This window comes from Drosophila miranda, chromosome 4 (assembly GCF_003369915.1).
Source record: "Drosophila miranda strain MSH22 chromosome 4, D.miranda_PacBio2.1, whole genome shotgun sequence".
Taxonomy (NCBI): domain Eukaryota; kingdom Metazoa; phylum Arthropoda; class Insecta; order Diptera; family Drosophilidae; genus Drosophila; species Drosophila miranda.
In genome coordinates this window covers 19,709,622-19,725,256 of record NC_046677.1, presented here as the reverse complement: position 1 = coordinate 19,725,256, position 15,635 = coordinate 19,709,622, and the positions used below count along the sequence as shown (strand labels likewise).

The 15,635-nt window shown below is 43.2% G+C and overlaps 3 protein-coding genes and 1 long non-coding RNA gene across 7 annotated transcripts; 2 read left to right on the top strand and 2 right to left on the bottom strand.

Moving 5' to 3' along the window:
- The first annotated feature begins 583 nt into the window (after window positions 1-583).
- Window positions 584-4,546, top strand: LOC108163388 (putative oxidoreductase GLYR1 homolog). 2 transcript variants are annotated; one of them, XM_017298643.2, is made up of 9 exons: window positions 584-663; window positions 1,116-1,152; window positions 1,598-1,680; window positions 1,765-2,653; window positions 2,713-2,823; window positions 2,891-3,161; window positions 3,248-3,337; window positions 3,411-3,500; window positions 3,572-4,546. In XM_017298643.2, the coding sequence occupies exons 1-9, from the start codon at window positions 584-586 to the stop codon at window positions 3,769-3,771; spliced, it is 1,851 nt and encodes a 616-aa protein (XP_017154132.1). In that variant the 3' UTR covers window positions 3,772-4,546. The 2 variants fall into 2 exon arrangements, with proteins under 2 accessions (XP_017154132.1, XP_017154133.1); XM_017298644.1 differs by having other exon boundaries at window positions 3,251-3,337; window positions 3,572-3,771.
- Window positions 4,005-5,812, bottom strand: LOC117188762. Its single transcript, XR_004472825.1, has 2 exons — window positions 5,341-5,812; window positions 4,005-5,251 (listed from the first exon to the last, which is right to left on the bottom strand). It is a non-coding gene; the product is annotated as an uncharacterized LOC117188762 (long non-coding RNA).
- A 466-nt stretch (window positions 5,813-6,278) lies between these two features.
- LOC108163468 (translocation protein SEC62) lies at window positions 6,279-10,156 on the top strand. 2 transcript variants are annotated; one of them, XM_017298767.2, is made up of 4 exons: window positions 6,279-6,437; window positions 7,462-8,253; window positions 8,312-8,592; window positions 9,313-10,154. In XM_017298767.2, exons 1-4 carry the CDS (start codon window positions 6,402-6,404, stop codon window positions 9,404-9,406), a joined length of 1,203 nt encoding a protein of 400 aa, XP_017154256.1. In that variant the 5' UTR covers window positions 6,279-6,401; the 3' UTR covers window positions 9,407-10,154. The 2 variants fall into 2 exon arrangements, with proteins under 2 accessions (XP_017154256.1, XP_017154254.1); XM_017298765.2 differs by lacking the exon at window positions 6,279-6,437 and adding an exon at window positions 7,084-7,265 and having other exon boundaries at window positions 9,313-10,156.
- On the bottom strand, window positions 9,777-13,712 carry LOC108163466. 2 transcript variants are annotated; one of them, XM_017298762.2, is made up of 3 exons: window positions 12,463-13,712; window positions 10,335-12,363; window positions 9,777-10,272 (listed from the first exon to the last, which is right to left on the bottom strand). In XM_017298762.2, the coding sequence occupies exons 1-2, from the start codon at window positions 13,553-13,555 to the stop codon at window positions 10,724-10,726; spliced, it is 2,733 nt and encodes a 910-aa protein (XP_017154251.1). In that variant the 5' UTR covers window positions 13,556-13,712; the 3' UTR covers window positions 9,777-10,272; window positions 10,335-10,723. The 2 variants fall into 2 exon arrangements, with proteins under 2 accessions (XP_017154251.1, XP_017154250.1); XM_017298761.2 differs by having other exon boundaries at window positions 10,335-13,711.
- Window positions 13,713-15,635: the final 1,923 nt, after the last annotated feature.

Sequence of the window (15,635 nt, the reverse complement as noted above, 5' to 3'; positions counted from 1 at the left end):
TTAGACACAATCAAGTAAAAGAAGGATTTAAAATTGCCAATATTGTAGAGAAATGACTCATAAGATGAATGACGTTATGTGTTCGGGGATAAGGGTCCTAGCTAGATAATCATATTCAACCTAATATTAAAAACGAGGACTATGATTTCTGAACATTGACACAACGATTAACCCATTGTCGACCAGTGGGTACTAATATACTCTCCACGAAAATTATGAATCTAGAAGAATTTTAGCACAGTTCAGGGGAAAGATATAATGGTGCCATGGAGCTACAAGAAGATTCCCAAGCAGCATTATCTTCCGCTGTTTAGCTCAAGTTGTTTTGTTCAACTGTTTAAAAAGAGGGGGTTAAGTGGCTTAAATTATGGCTTATCGATAAGTCCGCTGGCAACCCTGGCAGCGCATCATACAAAGAAAAAAAATAGGAAGACAGAAGAAAAATTGAGAAAATTGAAGTTATATTTATAAATTAAGAAATATACTTGTGCAAAGAAATAATTTGCATAGAAAATAACTAGTTTGTGCGCCGTCATTTAAAAGCAGCAAGATAACCAAGTTCAATATACGCCTAGACACTATAATGTCGAAGAACAAAAAAATGTCGCTATCGGGCGGCGACACGACAGAAAAATTTATTTACAAACCCAAGGATTTGATATGGTAAGCTGAGTGCCATCCTTCTTGTCCAGAAGAGAAATTTGTGATGTTTTTAACAATAAACAATAAACAATAAACCAACATATTCGTGTGAACAAAAAGCAACACCAAATACATAACCTCAATGGTCGCTCGGTTAGCGCTCCAAAAAAAGTGAAGTGTGCGTAAAAAAGGCAATTAGCGCATGTTTGACAAGCCACGCAAGTCGGAAAATTTTGATTCTGATTACCCCTGAAGTCGCGGCAGGCGTAAAAACAATTTATATATGTAATTGTGTGGTTTATGCTACTGCGATGGTCTCTGCCGCCAGAGCGACGTAGACGTCGCTGCGTTGGCGCTTTTTTCGCGCGCGCGCTCTTTTTGTAGCTGTAGCTGAATGAAAATAAGCCCAATAGATATTTGCGTGCTTGTATCATTAATAAATGTGTATTTCTAATATATTAATATTTTTACAGGGCCAAAATGAAGGGCTTCACACCGTGGCCAGGCATGGTAAGCGGAATGTTTACGCCGCGTCGCCGTCGCTGCTTCTGCCTCTGCCAATGCCGCTGTGTTTGTTTTCGACTGTACTTTTTTATGCAGCACGGCCGCCTCTCTGCCGCTGCTGTTGCTGTTGCTCCCGCTGCCGCTGTCAACGTCATAACGCACTTGCACCCGCTTTGTTAGTGGCTTGATATTTGTTTCGTATGGAACAGAGCACTGGTTGCTATCAAATCGGAGACTAGCTTTCATTATGTACAGCCCCAAGCACTCACAGCGAGAAAATGTATCTACATGTGTATACGCAGGGAGCAGACGACGCGCGTGTGGGCTAAATATTTATATCTTTTGCAAGTGACGCTCGTGAAAAGATGAATGCATCTTAGAATTTCTTAGAGCTTCTGCAGACGCACAGTGAGTCCATGATTCGGGGTAATAATGACCAACTTTTCATTAGATTGTAGAGCCGCCTCTGGACCTGCTCACCCAGCAGCGCCGTGCGAATACCAAGTGTGTTTTCTTCTTTGGATCGAGAAATTTGTAAGTAGCGTCAAGAAACTCTCTAGTTGTTCACGAGTATCTGAGCTAAGCTAATGAGGGAATACTCTCATATCCAACCCTCAGTGCATGGATCGAGGAGAACAATATCAAACCTTTCGAGGGACCCTGGAAGGAGGAACTGGCCAAAGTAAGCAAGCCTGCTGCCTTTCGGCATGCCATGGCAGACATCGACAAATACATTGACGATCCGGCCGAGGTAGACGACCAGATAAACGAGAGCTGTGGTGTGCCCAATCATGCCACCGAGGCTGATTTTGATAAGATTCGGGATGCCGTGGATAGTGATGAGAACGCTGTGGACGCTGTGGACGCTGATGCCGATGCCAACAACGGTGTAGTCGTCCACGTAGTCGGCAGTCCAGACGTGTCCGAAGCGGTGGAAGGGGAAAACAATGCAGATTCTTCAGCCTCACCTACCGTAACTGCTGCGACGCCAGCGACAGCAAAATCCCCGGGAAAACGGACACCCAAAGCCAAGCCTGTTTCTGCTGTATCCGCGACCAAGGCGGCAAAGGCTTCCACCACAAAATCCGCACAGAAACGGCGCATCTCTGCTCATCAAACGCCCACTGGGGCAAATACTAGTGGAGCACCGAACGCTAAACGAGGCAAGCGTGTCGTATCGGGAGGCGCTACACCTGGCAATTTTGATGGGGCAAGTTCGTCCTCCCCTACAGCCCGCCGTCGCGTTGAAGTAGATGCTCTGTTGGCATCATTAGCTGCGAAGCGTGCACCCAACGCGATCGCCTTGCTGGATCGTCCAGTGGTGACGCGGCCCGAGACTCAGGCCATCGACATGAATTCGCGCTCCAATACATTGGCCGACCGCGACATCGTGCCATCGGAGTTGACCTTTGGCTTCCTTGGACTGGGCATGATGGGCTCGACTATAGTTAAGGATTTGATATACACAGGGCACAAGGTTGTGGTCTGGAACCGCACTATCGACAAGGTGAGTGTTCACACGTGCTGCTAATGCTCTTGAATGTTCTTATCAATTATTTTGATCAGTGTCAGCCATTTGTCGAAGCCGGTGCCGAAGTTAAAGACACTCCCATGGATGTGGTTGAGGCGGCCGACATTATCTTTTGCTGTGTTTCGGACCCCAAGGGCGCCAAGGATGTGAGTTAGAAATTGTGTAGATAATTTCTATTGAGCTAAATGAAATGCTCTTTGTACACGCTTTCAGCTCGTTTTTGGGAACTGCGGCGTACTGCAGCTAAAAGATCTGCGCAATAAGGCGTACGTGGAAATGTCCACCGTAGATCCAGACACCTCCCTGGACATTGGAGAGGGAATCAAGCAGTGCAATGGGCGATACCTGGAGGCACAAATCCATGGCTCGCGTCAGGAGGCAGCCGATGGTATGCTTATCATACTGGCAGGCGGCGATCGTACGGTATTTGAAGAGTGTCACTCCTGCTTCAAGACCATAGCGAAGAACACCTTCTTTTTGGGGAGTAAGTAAAGAATCCCACCGTCTTATCGGTACTCTACCTTCGAGTGTGAATTGAGCGCTATATTAAATTTGTCCATTGTTCTCCAGCAGATGTCGGTAATGCCTGTAAAGTGAACCTGATTTTGCAGACCATTCAGGCTGTGAGCCTGGTAGGACTTGCAGAGGCGTTAGCATTGGGTACGTCTAGAACTGAAGCCATCGACTGGGCCATTGGATAACCTGTTTCGTTTTCATTACATTTATTTTGCAGCTGATCGTTTTTCCATTTCGTTAAACGATATCATAGACATTTTCGACTTGACTTCAATGAAATCCCCACTGCTGCTGGCTAAGGGCAAGGGTATGTAAATACCACTATTTTCACGTACTTTTATGTTATTGTCGCATGTTATGTTTGTTACACTCTTCCAGAAATGGCCAAGGGCGACTTCAATCCTCAGCAGCCTTTAAGTCACATGCAACGGGATTTGCGTCTAGTGCTGAATATGGCAGAGAATCTGGATCAGTCGATGCCTGTCACGAGCATTACGAACGAGGTGTTCAAGCACACCAAGCGCTTGGGCTACAGCGAACACGATTCGAGCGCCGTATTCGTAAGATCCAGATTTTAACATTTAGTTAACACAGCTACAATTTAAACTATACTTTATCATTTAGTTTAAACCGAACAGAACTTACAGCACGTAGACATTGACGCAAAACACGCTCACCCACAGACTCACATACTATACTGACAAAGACGTTCGATATGCAATATCAATGCATATTTGTATGCGGATAATTGTTGTAGCTTTTTTAAACGAAATGATAGAGCAATTAACCGCATTTTCTATTGCTATTGTCATTTGCAACGTTATCCTAACCATTAATATCCTCCCACATACAAAAATAGGGTTACTGCTATGCAGATCAAAGTTTAAAGAAAGAATCCGACCCGATCGAAGTAGTGGCGTGCATGCACTCCACACCTGGGCAGAGCCAGAACTAGGTCAATGCCATTGCATGATGAAGGGCCCGGCTGGGGAACAGGCTAAGCAGGAATCAACAAGTGGCAGATCAAGAGGAGCATACGAGTACACGAACAGACATACCTTTGGCCACTTAAATTTTTACAGGCGGACCACATCCGTTAGTTGTGCATTATATACTTTTTGAATGTTTTCGTTGTATTTTTTAACTTGGTTTTTTGGACCGCGTGCTGGTTATGCGCGCGTTGCCCCAGCAATGAAGGAAACGAAACCCCAAGGAAAGAAGCAATCTGTATTTTAGGGCGCTTGTTTTTCAATCTTATGTATGTGCATGTTGCTTCCCACATAAGAATAATGTAATGCATACATAATTGTAAATGTATAGAAACACCACATGCGAATAAATTGTACAAAAATACTTGAAATCACACAAATTTTTAACTGTAGTATACCGAACCGAACCGAACCCGGCTGAAGGATAGTCCCCTCTGCAGCCAAACATTTTTAACTACTTATTTATGCATTTATACAATCATTTTACCAATATATTTTTTGTAAAACATAACCCTTTGGTTTAAATGTACACGCACCCGGCACAAGCAACACATTTTAAATTTTGTCATAGAATAAATAGTAAGCGAAAGAGTAATAAATACCGCGCATGGGCGTGGGTCAACGACAGTTTAGTAGATAGTTGTCTCCTTTATAATAATGAATAAAACTGAAACATAACATACAAAACAGTAGCTCCCCATAAACGGAAAATTCAAACAAAATAGCGTAAACTTTGAGCGCCACCACTGGCCAGGGTCAATATTAATAATAATAAGAATATATAATAAATAAATATATTTTACTTATTATTTAGTCTGTATTTTGTTGTAAAACAAAGATTAATAAAACATAATTTTAATAGTAATCGATGTAAGAAAATGCAGATGTTTTAATGACTGGCAAGTAATGTCTCCAACATTTTGGATCCTCGGTTGGATCTTAAATTGGCGCCAATAATGCATCACTGTATGAATTATCTCGGATTAACTGGAAACACAAGTGGATGGCATACCGTAACAGTTGTACGCAGTTCAGTGGAACCTCAAATAAGGTAGCATTGTAAAACATTCTAAAGTAGAAAACAAAACCAAAAGAGGGAAAAATTCAAATTAAGTATGTAAGTACCAAAACAGTTCCTCAAAATTGAACAAAACTTACACAGAGCGTTCTCTTTTACTTTTACTTATTTTGAGTGATTTTCCAAAACAAAACGCAATCAAACCCCAGGCAACAACGCAACTCCGACTTGAGTATATTTTTCCCACTCAGTGTGTTAGTGTTTTTACAATTTAAATAAAAAATTAAATTGTTCTTAAATTTTCTTAATTCTTAAATAAAAACCACAAAATTTGATACGTTTGGGTTATCTTTTTTAATTTTTGGTTTTTTATTTTATTTTTGGTGTTAGCCATTTTTGAGTATTTTTTTTTGAATTTCGGTAGCCGTTTGGTGGAATATTTTCTCTCTTTTTTCCCTCTTTCTTCGCAACAATGTCGTATGCTGCTGGCAACATTTAATTTGCATGAGCTAGACTCATGTGCCCAGAGAACGAGCAGCACTGTCCCTCAACATGGTGCGGATTGCAACATTTTGCATACCCTGGAAATGGATATTATAGAATTGAGAATATGCCTAAAACATATCAATTTGAGATAATTTCTTTATTAATTGCGTTTTAAAAACAATTCGGATAACAGGATCTTCATATTAAATTTACGAAATAGGGTATACAACGGCATATACTCGCATCACGTCTTCAAATACCACCAACATTGCGACTGTTTTTTTTGTTGATCTATTTTGTTTAAGCCTTGTTTTAGTCAAAATAAAATAAAAGCAAGGATTAAAAACTAGCCAATCTTGTAGAAAATTCAATGGCCTAAAATTATGTGGGCAGAACTAAGTATTTAGAATAAGCCAGTTAAGAAAAAAATTGATTTATAAATCGTATAAAACTATGTAGGCATGGCAAAATGTTTTATCTAGCTAGTAATATTCGAAGGAATAGCAAAAACGAGGAATATGTAAAATTGAACTTGAATTCGTCATTATATTTACGGTATATTTTGGTATATTTCTGAGGGTCGGACGGTATATTTTAACGATAAACCCGCGGTCACACTGGCTGTCGTGCATGTGTGGCAGAGATAGTGTCAAAATTTAATAATTTCCTACAAACAATTGATTTAAAAGCTGTAATTGGAATTACCTGAGCCACCATGTCGGAGAAGAAACGTACGCGTCGTCGCAAAGATGTAAGTGCTGGCCAAGACCAATCTGCGTCTTGGCCAATGTGTGTGTGTGTGGTAGCCACAGTTCAATTGGCGTGCTGTTTTTGGTTGTTGTTTTGATTTTGCAAACGGGTAAACATTAATTTAAAACAATTACGTGGTCAGTGGGATGTGGGATCATATGTCACATCTAATCTGTGGTTCTTTATATGCAGGGGTTAAATTCTATACACTCACAGCCACACATATGTTTCCTCGATGTCAGTGTGTGGCCCCCGCATGCAACCGGCTATAATTAACTTTCCCCGCACCACTGCACCCCCTGCTGAACAGAATATTGGAGTTTAATATATTTGGTGAAATTCCGTTCTTTTTTTCCTGATCTGCAAATAAACAGCTGTGCGCTTGTAATCCACCCGGTGGCAACGCTTCTGCTAACCGTAAATTTGTAAGCTTTACTTGTAAGCTGATCTCGCTCTCTCTCTCTATCTCTATCTGAATTACCCACACTTGTCAGGTGCTCCCACTTATCAGCTGTTGTTGTTGTTGGGGAAAGTTTCAATGGGCACATGTATATGTGTGTGCGTTTGTGTTGATGTTGTGATCGAGACTCGTTTGACCAGACACTAAGCGTTGCTAAGATTCAATACTTTCTAGACCCTCGCAGCGATTGCAACACGTCACAGCTAAGAAAAACATTTTCTAGCTGTGAGACGGGTTATAGTGCTTGATAAAGTTACTTTATTTGCGAGTTAAATAATAGTGTCCGTGGAAATGAGCGAGGATGAGCGAATTGTTGGAGATGCGGAGGAGGAGGAGGAGGAGGAGCAGGAGATCTTCGACGATGGCATGGTATTAAGGCGGGGGTTGTGGTCTGTTAACATTCATTTGTAGGCCAGAACCACTTGGAGCAGATGAGAGTGCTTGAGTGTGACGGGAACTAAATTTGTGTCGTGGCCTATATTTGCCTGTGCTACGTCGATCGTAGCATGGGAAAGTGAGCTGGTGAATTACATGTGTACATACATTGACATCAACTTTTTTTTAGGAATATGCCGAGCCCGGACAACAGAAGGTGGAGAAGCCATCGAAGGACGAGAAGAACGTGGCCAAGTGGCTGAAGAAGAATGTCAAGACAAAGAAAACCAAGTTCTTAAGCCACGTTGTCGAGTACTTCACCTCGAGCAAGGCCCTGGATGCTCTGCTGAAATCTAAATTTACCGAAGGTAACAATCCACTCTTCACAACCCGTGAGCAGGCCGTGGAATTCATGGACGTTATGCTGGAGCATAAGTTTTTCCACCGCGCCAAAAAGGTGCCCGTTACGCTGGACGAGATACGGGGCAAATCTGCTGAGAAAAAGGGAGAGATCAAGGAAAAGGAAAAACCAAAGGACGATAAGAAGGACACCGATCTGGAAGCTGACAGCGGCAATGGCGATGGGCCCTCAGCGACCACTGAGAAAGATAAGAAGGAGAAGAAGAAGCGTAAGATACGCCTGGATATGCATCCGGAGCAAATCTTTGTGGACGGTTCTGAGGCGTATGTTTGGATCTACGATCCCATACCACTACACTATTGGATATTCGGCTTCATCCTCCTCCTGGGCGCAGTGGGCATCTGTCTTTTCCCCCTCTGGCCGCCACTGCTGCGCAAGGGCGTCTACTATCTCTCCATAGCCGCGGCAGGCTTCCTTGTTTTCATTCTGGCTCTGACTGTGGTGCGCTTAATCGTGTTCACCATAGTCTGGGCTTTGACTGGTGGTAAATTGCATTTCTGGATCTTCCCCAACTTGACCGAGGATGTGGGCTTCTTCGCCTCCTTCTGGCCCCTTTATGAGGTACGTGCCTTGCCAAAAGAAACTTAATCGAAACTCAAATTTAATATACTGTAAACAGAGCAATTATGGAAGCGATGCGGCCAACTCATCCTCTAAGACCGACAAGAAATCTAAATCAAAGGCAAAGAAAAAGGAAAAGGACAGTGACGCCGAGGATACAGCTGTGGATGCGGATGGGGACGCCGATGAGGCGGAGGTCTCCACCTTAGAGCCGGAGAAAATTGAGCTTATCAAAGAGCACGATGCTGACCTGGAGGTTCGCAAACGTCGCAAAGTTGGGGCCGACGAGTACGAAGACGACGAGGAGCCGCAGGCTCCGCCCGAGGAGTCCAAAGCTGGGTAAGCTGGGGTCCGCTTTATATTGACAAGGAATCTTGATGTGTTGCTCGAATTTATTATTTATGATTGTGATGACGTTTTCGGGTTTGTGTGTGTTTGTTTCCTTCATAATAAAACAAATAGCGCAAACTACATGCATTAAAGTTAGCTCATAACTGTATACTTTTGTTCCTTAATAAATATTACTGTATAATTTCAATTAATTGCATTAATCTTTTTTGTTTGATATGCTTAGATCGCGTTCATTACATTATCCATGTAGTCTTTTTTTCTAGAGCATGCTATTTGTAAATACATGTGATTTCAGATAAGTGAAGCCTGAATGGTAATGGCAATGGTAATGGTAGATGGTTCTCAGGATTTGCTTATTTATTATTTATTAAAATCGATTAATTCATTAACTTCATTCCCTCATATTTACTTGTAAAGTAAAAAAGAGTTGATTTCATGCCGCTGTTGAAATCGAATCGTCGTACCCCTTGCTCCCTTGGTGGAGCTCTAACAGAGTTCATGGTTTGTGGTCATTTAGGTGTGGGGAGGTCCATGCTCAAGATTACCCTTTCGCTAAGCTGAGTAAGTTCTCCAATTTTATTATTTTTGCATCATTTAAGCTTTTTACACTTATCCTTGTCAATAAGAGTTTTCAAAATGTGGCCTTTCTCAGTAGCGTACCCTTTGTCTGCTGAACTACTTACTGATCGTATCTGTTTTCCCTTTCAGAACACCACGCAACTCGGAGTCGGATTCGGAGAGCTCCAGCAAAGATTACGAAATAATTAGTTCGAGTGAGGTGCAAAACGTTGCTGGCAACTAAGAATGGAATTAAATCTTAATATGTAGATTTATAGTTAATGCTCCAAATCACATCTAGCTAATTGATAAGACAGAACAAGAATCATACATCAAGTACATACACACATCAACACACCCATACTCATGCACGCCCCTCTTTGCGTGCATGTCTGCGAGTATATTCCAAGTAAAGCGAAACATCGCATCTGACCTCCACGGCACGAGTCCCCTGGTCTTTGATCGTGAGTTTCCATTTGATAGTCTCAATTTTATTATGCGGCATCAGCCGGGTCTCTCTCTCTGATCGTCACTTGAAGTCACAACACAAGAATGTTGTTTTTGTTTTTGGCTGCAGTTGAGTACATACTGCGTATTGTGTAGCCGAGTTTCTGTTATTAGCTGGCAGCCAGTACACAAGTTTCGAAACTGTTTTAGCCAATTATTATTTTTGTTTTGACTTACAATTATGTAAATGTATACAAAGGAGCACCGGGCAAGGCGGCCTTATTTAGTTGAGTGCAAGCAACAATTGCAATTGATAATAATATTAACGAGTACACACAAGTACATATTGATGTGCATAAATATTTACTTTAAATGTAATTAAAGCAGAACTAACATCTACATAAATGAAATTAGTAGTGTAACACGCAATTAACTATTATATAAATAAAGCTAGGCAATTCTGATCTGATCTGATGTGAGAGACACGAGTATTTGAGCGTTTTGTAGTTCTTGCTCGAAAGTTTTATTAAAAAATATACATACAACTCATAATTCGTCTTTGAACTGTCGTTCCATGTGTCGTTCCTGCTTCAGCACAGAGTTTAGCACTCGCCACGCGTGTCGTGGCCAGACCAGGCCCAAGATAATAGCACATCCGGAAAGCTGCAACATAGATTTCAGAGTGTCAATGTTCTGACCGGACCCAGTCTCTGCTTCATACTCACATAAATTATGAAATAGGCCAACCAGTAAACCATCCAATAGGCCAAACTCGCGAGTCCGCTAATGAAAGCCGCCACAGGATTGCGATAACGCACCCGAATGGGATATACTGTTGATGGCATTCTTCTATGGCTTGCAGATCTGTACTAAAAAATCGTCCAATTCAAAGTTAGTCTTTTGTGAAAATAGAAACGATAGAACAACCAAACTAAACTGGGACAAAAAACAAAACTCCTAAGGAAGACATTAACGTCTTTGAAGAAGCCTCTCTAGTTCTTTGTGTGGTCCCTCAATCAACAAACTTATTTGGAAGATTCTACTTTTCTGGCAACTAATTTGTATGAGAAAATGATCCCAAGATCTATGGAGTAATCGACGTGGATCCCAGCTTTTATGTTTCTTCATGCGGAGTCAGCAGCTGAATTGGCTTTGTCGTCATCTCTTCAAGTTTCACCTTCAGCAAATATTCTCTGCGTTTTTCTTGCTCCGACTTCGTCTCTGGAGGTTGGGACTTGGACTTTACGAGCATATTGAATCTGCGTTCCAGCGAATGCTCCCTCCGGATTCGTCTCCCTAGCTTCACCTCAAGATGATCGGCCTTCGATGGGATATTTCCATACTGAAATGGAGGCATTCGTTTCTCATCATGAGGCACCACACCTGCAGATTCCTTGTGTTGCACCAGGCTCTCCGAATTTCGCATAAATGATAATTCCGAAACATCATACTGTCTCAGACCCTCTTGTGCTCTTATCTTTCGTCTAATGTATTTTACTGAAGGAACGGGACAAATGGGCGGACTGGGCCTCCGCATCATTTTCCTTAAGAAGAGATCCATGTGCCTTGGTGTTGGCGAGTGAGCTACAGGTGTCTCATGCCCACTCTTGTTCCCATCTTCATTTCGCCTGTGGGTTTCGCTTATGTTACGAGGAGGGCTAGCCATTCCGGACTTTTCGAACGCATTGGAATCTATGTCAGGCATGCGGAACTCATAGATCGACGTACTGGTAGCAGGTTGATCCGACAAGGTGGTCTTCTTGAGATTTTCCATGACAGTGCATCTGTGTGAAGCCATCTTAGGCTTGAGCATCTCCCCACAGACATGTGAAACTGTTTCCAAGGTGTGGATTCGTCGCCAATGGATTGAGACTTCTCTCTCCATGCAGCTATGCGACAACATATGCGGTTGTATAGTCCTTCCGTCTATAGGTAGGTATGCATCGGGTGTTTTGTGGAATTCTTCTTCAAGATTGCTGCCTTCTGATGAGATATTTCTGAGAAGCCTCTGGTCTGATACGGATTTAGAAACTGGGTCTGGTACTGTCTGTGAAGAGCCTTCAAGGTCTTCTTCGGATTTCATTGGTGTGCTCGAATTATTACTAACAAGAGAATCGGGCTTATATTTTTTCATCTCTTTGGTGCAGGTCGGCTTAAGGCCTTCCCGCTTCAATTTTTGCTTAGCTAAATTAGTTCTTGGACAACAGTGAAAAGTTCTATAGAGTTTACCAGTCTTGTCTGGAACTCTCAATGAGTAAGATGGCTCTTTGCCGAACAACTCTTTAGAGACTTGACAGATTTTCTTGGCTGGCATTGCGTTCTTGCTAGTACTACGATAGGGGCCTACAAATTCCTTGGGTTCTTTTATAGGTATCTGCTTGACACTCTTTGCTCTGGAATTCTTATTTGGCATAGCAGCATCGCCATCGTTTCGCTGATGTCCGCATTTGTCGCACACCGATGATGCGGACTCTGCTCCTAACTTTGATTTCCGTACCGGAGACATCCCACTAGCCATTGGCTTTGCGCCCTCCCGCTTCATACCGGCTGTCCTGCACACCCTATTGGCGGGTTCATGCAAGCCATGGGTGCTGTTCAATTTTTTTGATAAGACTTTTGAATACTCTGCATCGGTCTGAGATTTATTTGAGGAAATTACACGTTCATTAGATACATCCTTGATAGGTGGGCTAGCTGATCCTTTGGACTCCGACTCGGATTCGGACTTCAGTTGTTCGTTCTCTGCAGCGCAATCTTCATTAGGTTCAGGACAGGAAAGGCTCAGGGCTTTTATTATTTGATCCACAAAACACTTCGTAAATATCTTCTCCACCAAAGGATCGCTCTTCTTACCTACTTGTACTTCTTTCTCTTCAAAGTCTAAAAACTCGAATGTTTTCGGGGCGATGGGCTGCCCGTTGTTGGATGGGCCGTTGTTGGATGGGCCGTGCTTGCAATTGCCGCTGATATCTTTAGAGTCATCTTTAGCGCCCTCTTCCAAGTCTGAAGAGACGAGCAATGGGGTCGTGTTCAGCGCCATGGGGCTCTGCAGCATGATGCGGGCACTGTCTACGACAAGTGCATCCTCCGACGGCCCCTCGTAGGAGTCAAAGGGGCAAAACTGGCTTTCCATTTGGTTTTCGGCCTCAATCGAACCGTGTTCTAATCCGCCACCTTTTTCACGGCCCTTTTCTGCCCCCTGTTCAGCCATAATGGAGGCCACCACTTTTGAGAGGGGTGGCAGCGGGGGGCTGGTGCCAGGGTGCAAAAGTGACGCTAAGCTCTTGTTTCGCTTGGAGACTGCCCCGCCAGATGGATCCGTGATGGGTGTCTTCAGGGGAATGACCAAACGTTTTGCAAGCAATGCCCTGTGTCGATGAGACTTGTCCACCTGGTTTGTGACGTCACTGGGCAAAGGCTCCCACATGGACTCGAATGCGGGTTGCAAAGACTTCAGAGATGAAGGCGATGATGGTGGCGCAACTGAAGTTGCGCGATCTAAAGTTTGTAGCCCAAGACGCCACTTCGGTAAGGCTTCTTTGGGAGTTGGAAAGTGCCCGGCTAAAGGCTCCTTCTCGGCTCTTGGCTTGGCCATTCCCCCGCACTTGAGGCAATTCTTCTTGCAGCTCTGCACTGAACATGGCTTCTTGGCTCGCTTAGGCACCTTGACGCGGACACCACTTTGGAGCGCCTCCTCGGCATGTCGTCGCTCTAGAAGCATCTTCTGCCGTAGGTTGGCGGCGTACTCCTCTTCGTCGCTGGAGCTGGGATCGGTTTTAGGACGCCGCTCCAGTCCACACAATTGGCAGCGGAGGTTGCTGTCCAACGGAATGTGCAGCACTGCTCTCGGACACTTCTCGCAAACGCACCACTCTTTGACAGTTTTTTGGGTGTCGTGGTCCATAGTTTTCAGAAAAAACGTGTAAAGTTTATAGAAGCGAATCATAAAATGAAAGCAACGATGACGCTTCAAAGTATTATCCAGTGTTGAACAAGGCAGATTTGTCAGTGCTACCCATTTGAGTCGAACTATCTGAAGGGTTGTATGTGTCGGTGATCGAAAATTTTGAATTTAATTATTTAATTTCCTTTTTTCTACGTTTCCTCTTCTAAATTTGACAGAAAACCCAGACCGATACAAAAATTGCACTAACAGAGCGTGACTGAAGAGCCCAACGAACCATATCTTTTAATCGTTCACATACCTGATTTTCGCATACTATGTCACAACAAAAGTAACCCAATCGACTCATACATTCGTTATCGAAGCTTCTATCTATATTGGTCCCCGAAATATTCCCATTACTATTCCCTAATTAAACTGCAAGCAAGTTATTCAACCTAGCCGGGCTTCAAATTAACTTGGCTTTATTTGAGTTGGCTGTAATTGAACTTTCCTCTTGCCGCATGGCTGCGATTGTGCATAAATATGCATGTATGTGTGTGTGTACGTACGTGTTCCTTACGCTCACCGGATTAGGGAATTTAATTAAATTTCGATTGCATTTTTAATTTACGAGTGTGTACACATATGCAATCGAGTATTGCATTTTTTGAGCTATTGTCCGACTTGAACAACTCTTCATTAAGGCACAAACTCTTGGACTGGCTGCGTCCTTCGAATGCCTCGAATGCTACAGAAACAGCAACAGCAACAGCAACAGCTACACTGCAGTATATTGTACTCGAATTAAATATAAATGTACTTTGCCCACTCGCCCACTTCCTACGCAGATTAGTTGCATGCCAGTCTAAGTGAAATTTCATGTTTAATGTGCAGTTACTGGTGTGGCTGGGAGTGCAAAGCACACATGTACTCGGACTCTGAATGCATATATTGGAATATATGGAATATACGGAATCCATGGAATTTATTTACATTTTTCCTGCTATAAATATTAAGAATGAGATTCAAGACAGAGCCACACACACGCACACACTTCTTACCTTCGGCACTATCAGGATTAATTAACTAGATGGCACTTGATTGATTGGCCTAATCTCTCGACTCTCTCCGTTTCAGCCTGGCTTTGGCCTGGCCATTTCCCCGTCGCTTCCCTGTCGCTTGCAAAGTCAATAAACACATTAAAAGCGCATTGGCCCAGACGACTCACGAAATATTCTGCATCTTCGGCTATTGATCAGCGCATCCAAAGGCGTTGCACAGTTAAGGCGTTTGGCAGGAAATTTATGTACTCAAATCAAGCGAAACTATAAATTATAGAGCAGTCGTTACCCCGTAGCTGGCAGAACTTAGTATGTATTGCACGTTCCTCTGGCCATTTTGAATTACATGCCAGCTGTCCGGGATTTATACGCGCCATTGGCCATAAAAATATTATTCCCAGACGTCTGCAGCCCCCCGAATACGGAATAAATTCGAATCGGCGCCTAATTGTTCGCCATAGATTGTATTGAAATACAGTTGGGGACAACGCATACGACTACGACTGTCTACGACTCCGACTCCGACTACGACTCTGACTCCGACTCCGACTACGACCAGGACGACGTACACGAGGGAGCAACAAAATTATATACTCCCTGGTAAAGGCATTTTAATGCATTTTTATTGCGATACTTTTAGCGTCATTTCATTTTCGGCATTTTCCTTTGCCATGGAATTTCCTCTCCGTTTCCTCTGCTTCTCTTTCCTGCTCTCCTGCGTTTCTTTGCTTCGTTTTTTAATTTTTGTAATTTTTTGGCGTGGCTTTTAGTTGGCGTTTATTGCACATCCTTCTGCATTTAAAGAACGGATGGTGGTCCGGAAATTTAATGTGTGGCAACTATTTGAGGCATGCACATACTCGTACGCATGCAAAACGGGTTTATTGGGGTCGGATGGAGGAAGGGTTGGGGCGTGCAGGCGGAAAGAATATTTCGCATGCAGCTGGAGTCGTCCAGAAAATTCGTTGCATATTTTAGGTGGCCATTGAATGTTTGCCGGGCTCCAGCCACTCATTGGGCGATGAGAATATGCTCGCACTCCTTCCCAGATCAAAGGTAATGAAATGTACAAGTTATCC

Coding starts and splice junctions, on each gene's coding strand:
- LOC108163468 (XM_017298765.2), top strand. CDS start 7,188: ATGAGCGAGGATGAGCGAATTGTTGGAGATGCGGAGGAGGAGGAGGAG. Junction 8,254..8,311: donor CCTTCTGGCCCCTTTATGAG/GTACGTGCCTTG, acceptor TACTGTAAACAG/AGCAATTATGGAAGCGATGC. Junction 8,593..9,312: donor CCCGAGGAGTCCAAAGCTGG/GTAAGCTGGGGT, acceptor TTTCCCTTTCAG/AACACCACGCAACTCGGAGT.
- LOC108163388 (XM_017298643.2), top strand. CDS start 584: ATGTCGAAGAACAAAAAAATGTCGCTATCGGGCGGCGACACGACAGAA. Junction 2,824..2,890: donor ACCCCAAGGGCGCCAAGGAT/GTGAGTTAGAAA, acceptor ACACGCTTTCAG/CTCGTTTTTGGGAACTGCGG. Junction 3,162..3,247: donor GAACACCTTCTTTTTGGGGA/GTAAGTAAAGAA, acceptor ATTGTTCTCCAG/CAGATGTCGGTAATGCCTGT.
- LOC108163466 (XM_017298761.2), bottom strand. CDS start 13,555: ATGATTCGCTTCTATAAACTTTACACGTTTTTTCTGAAAACTATGGAC.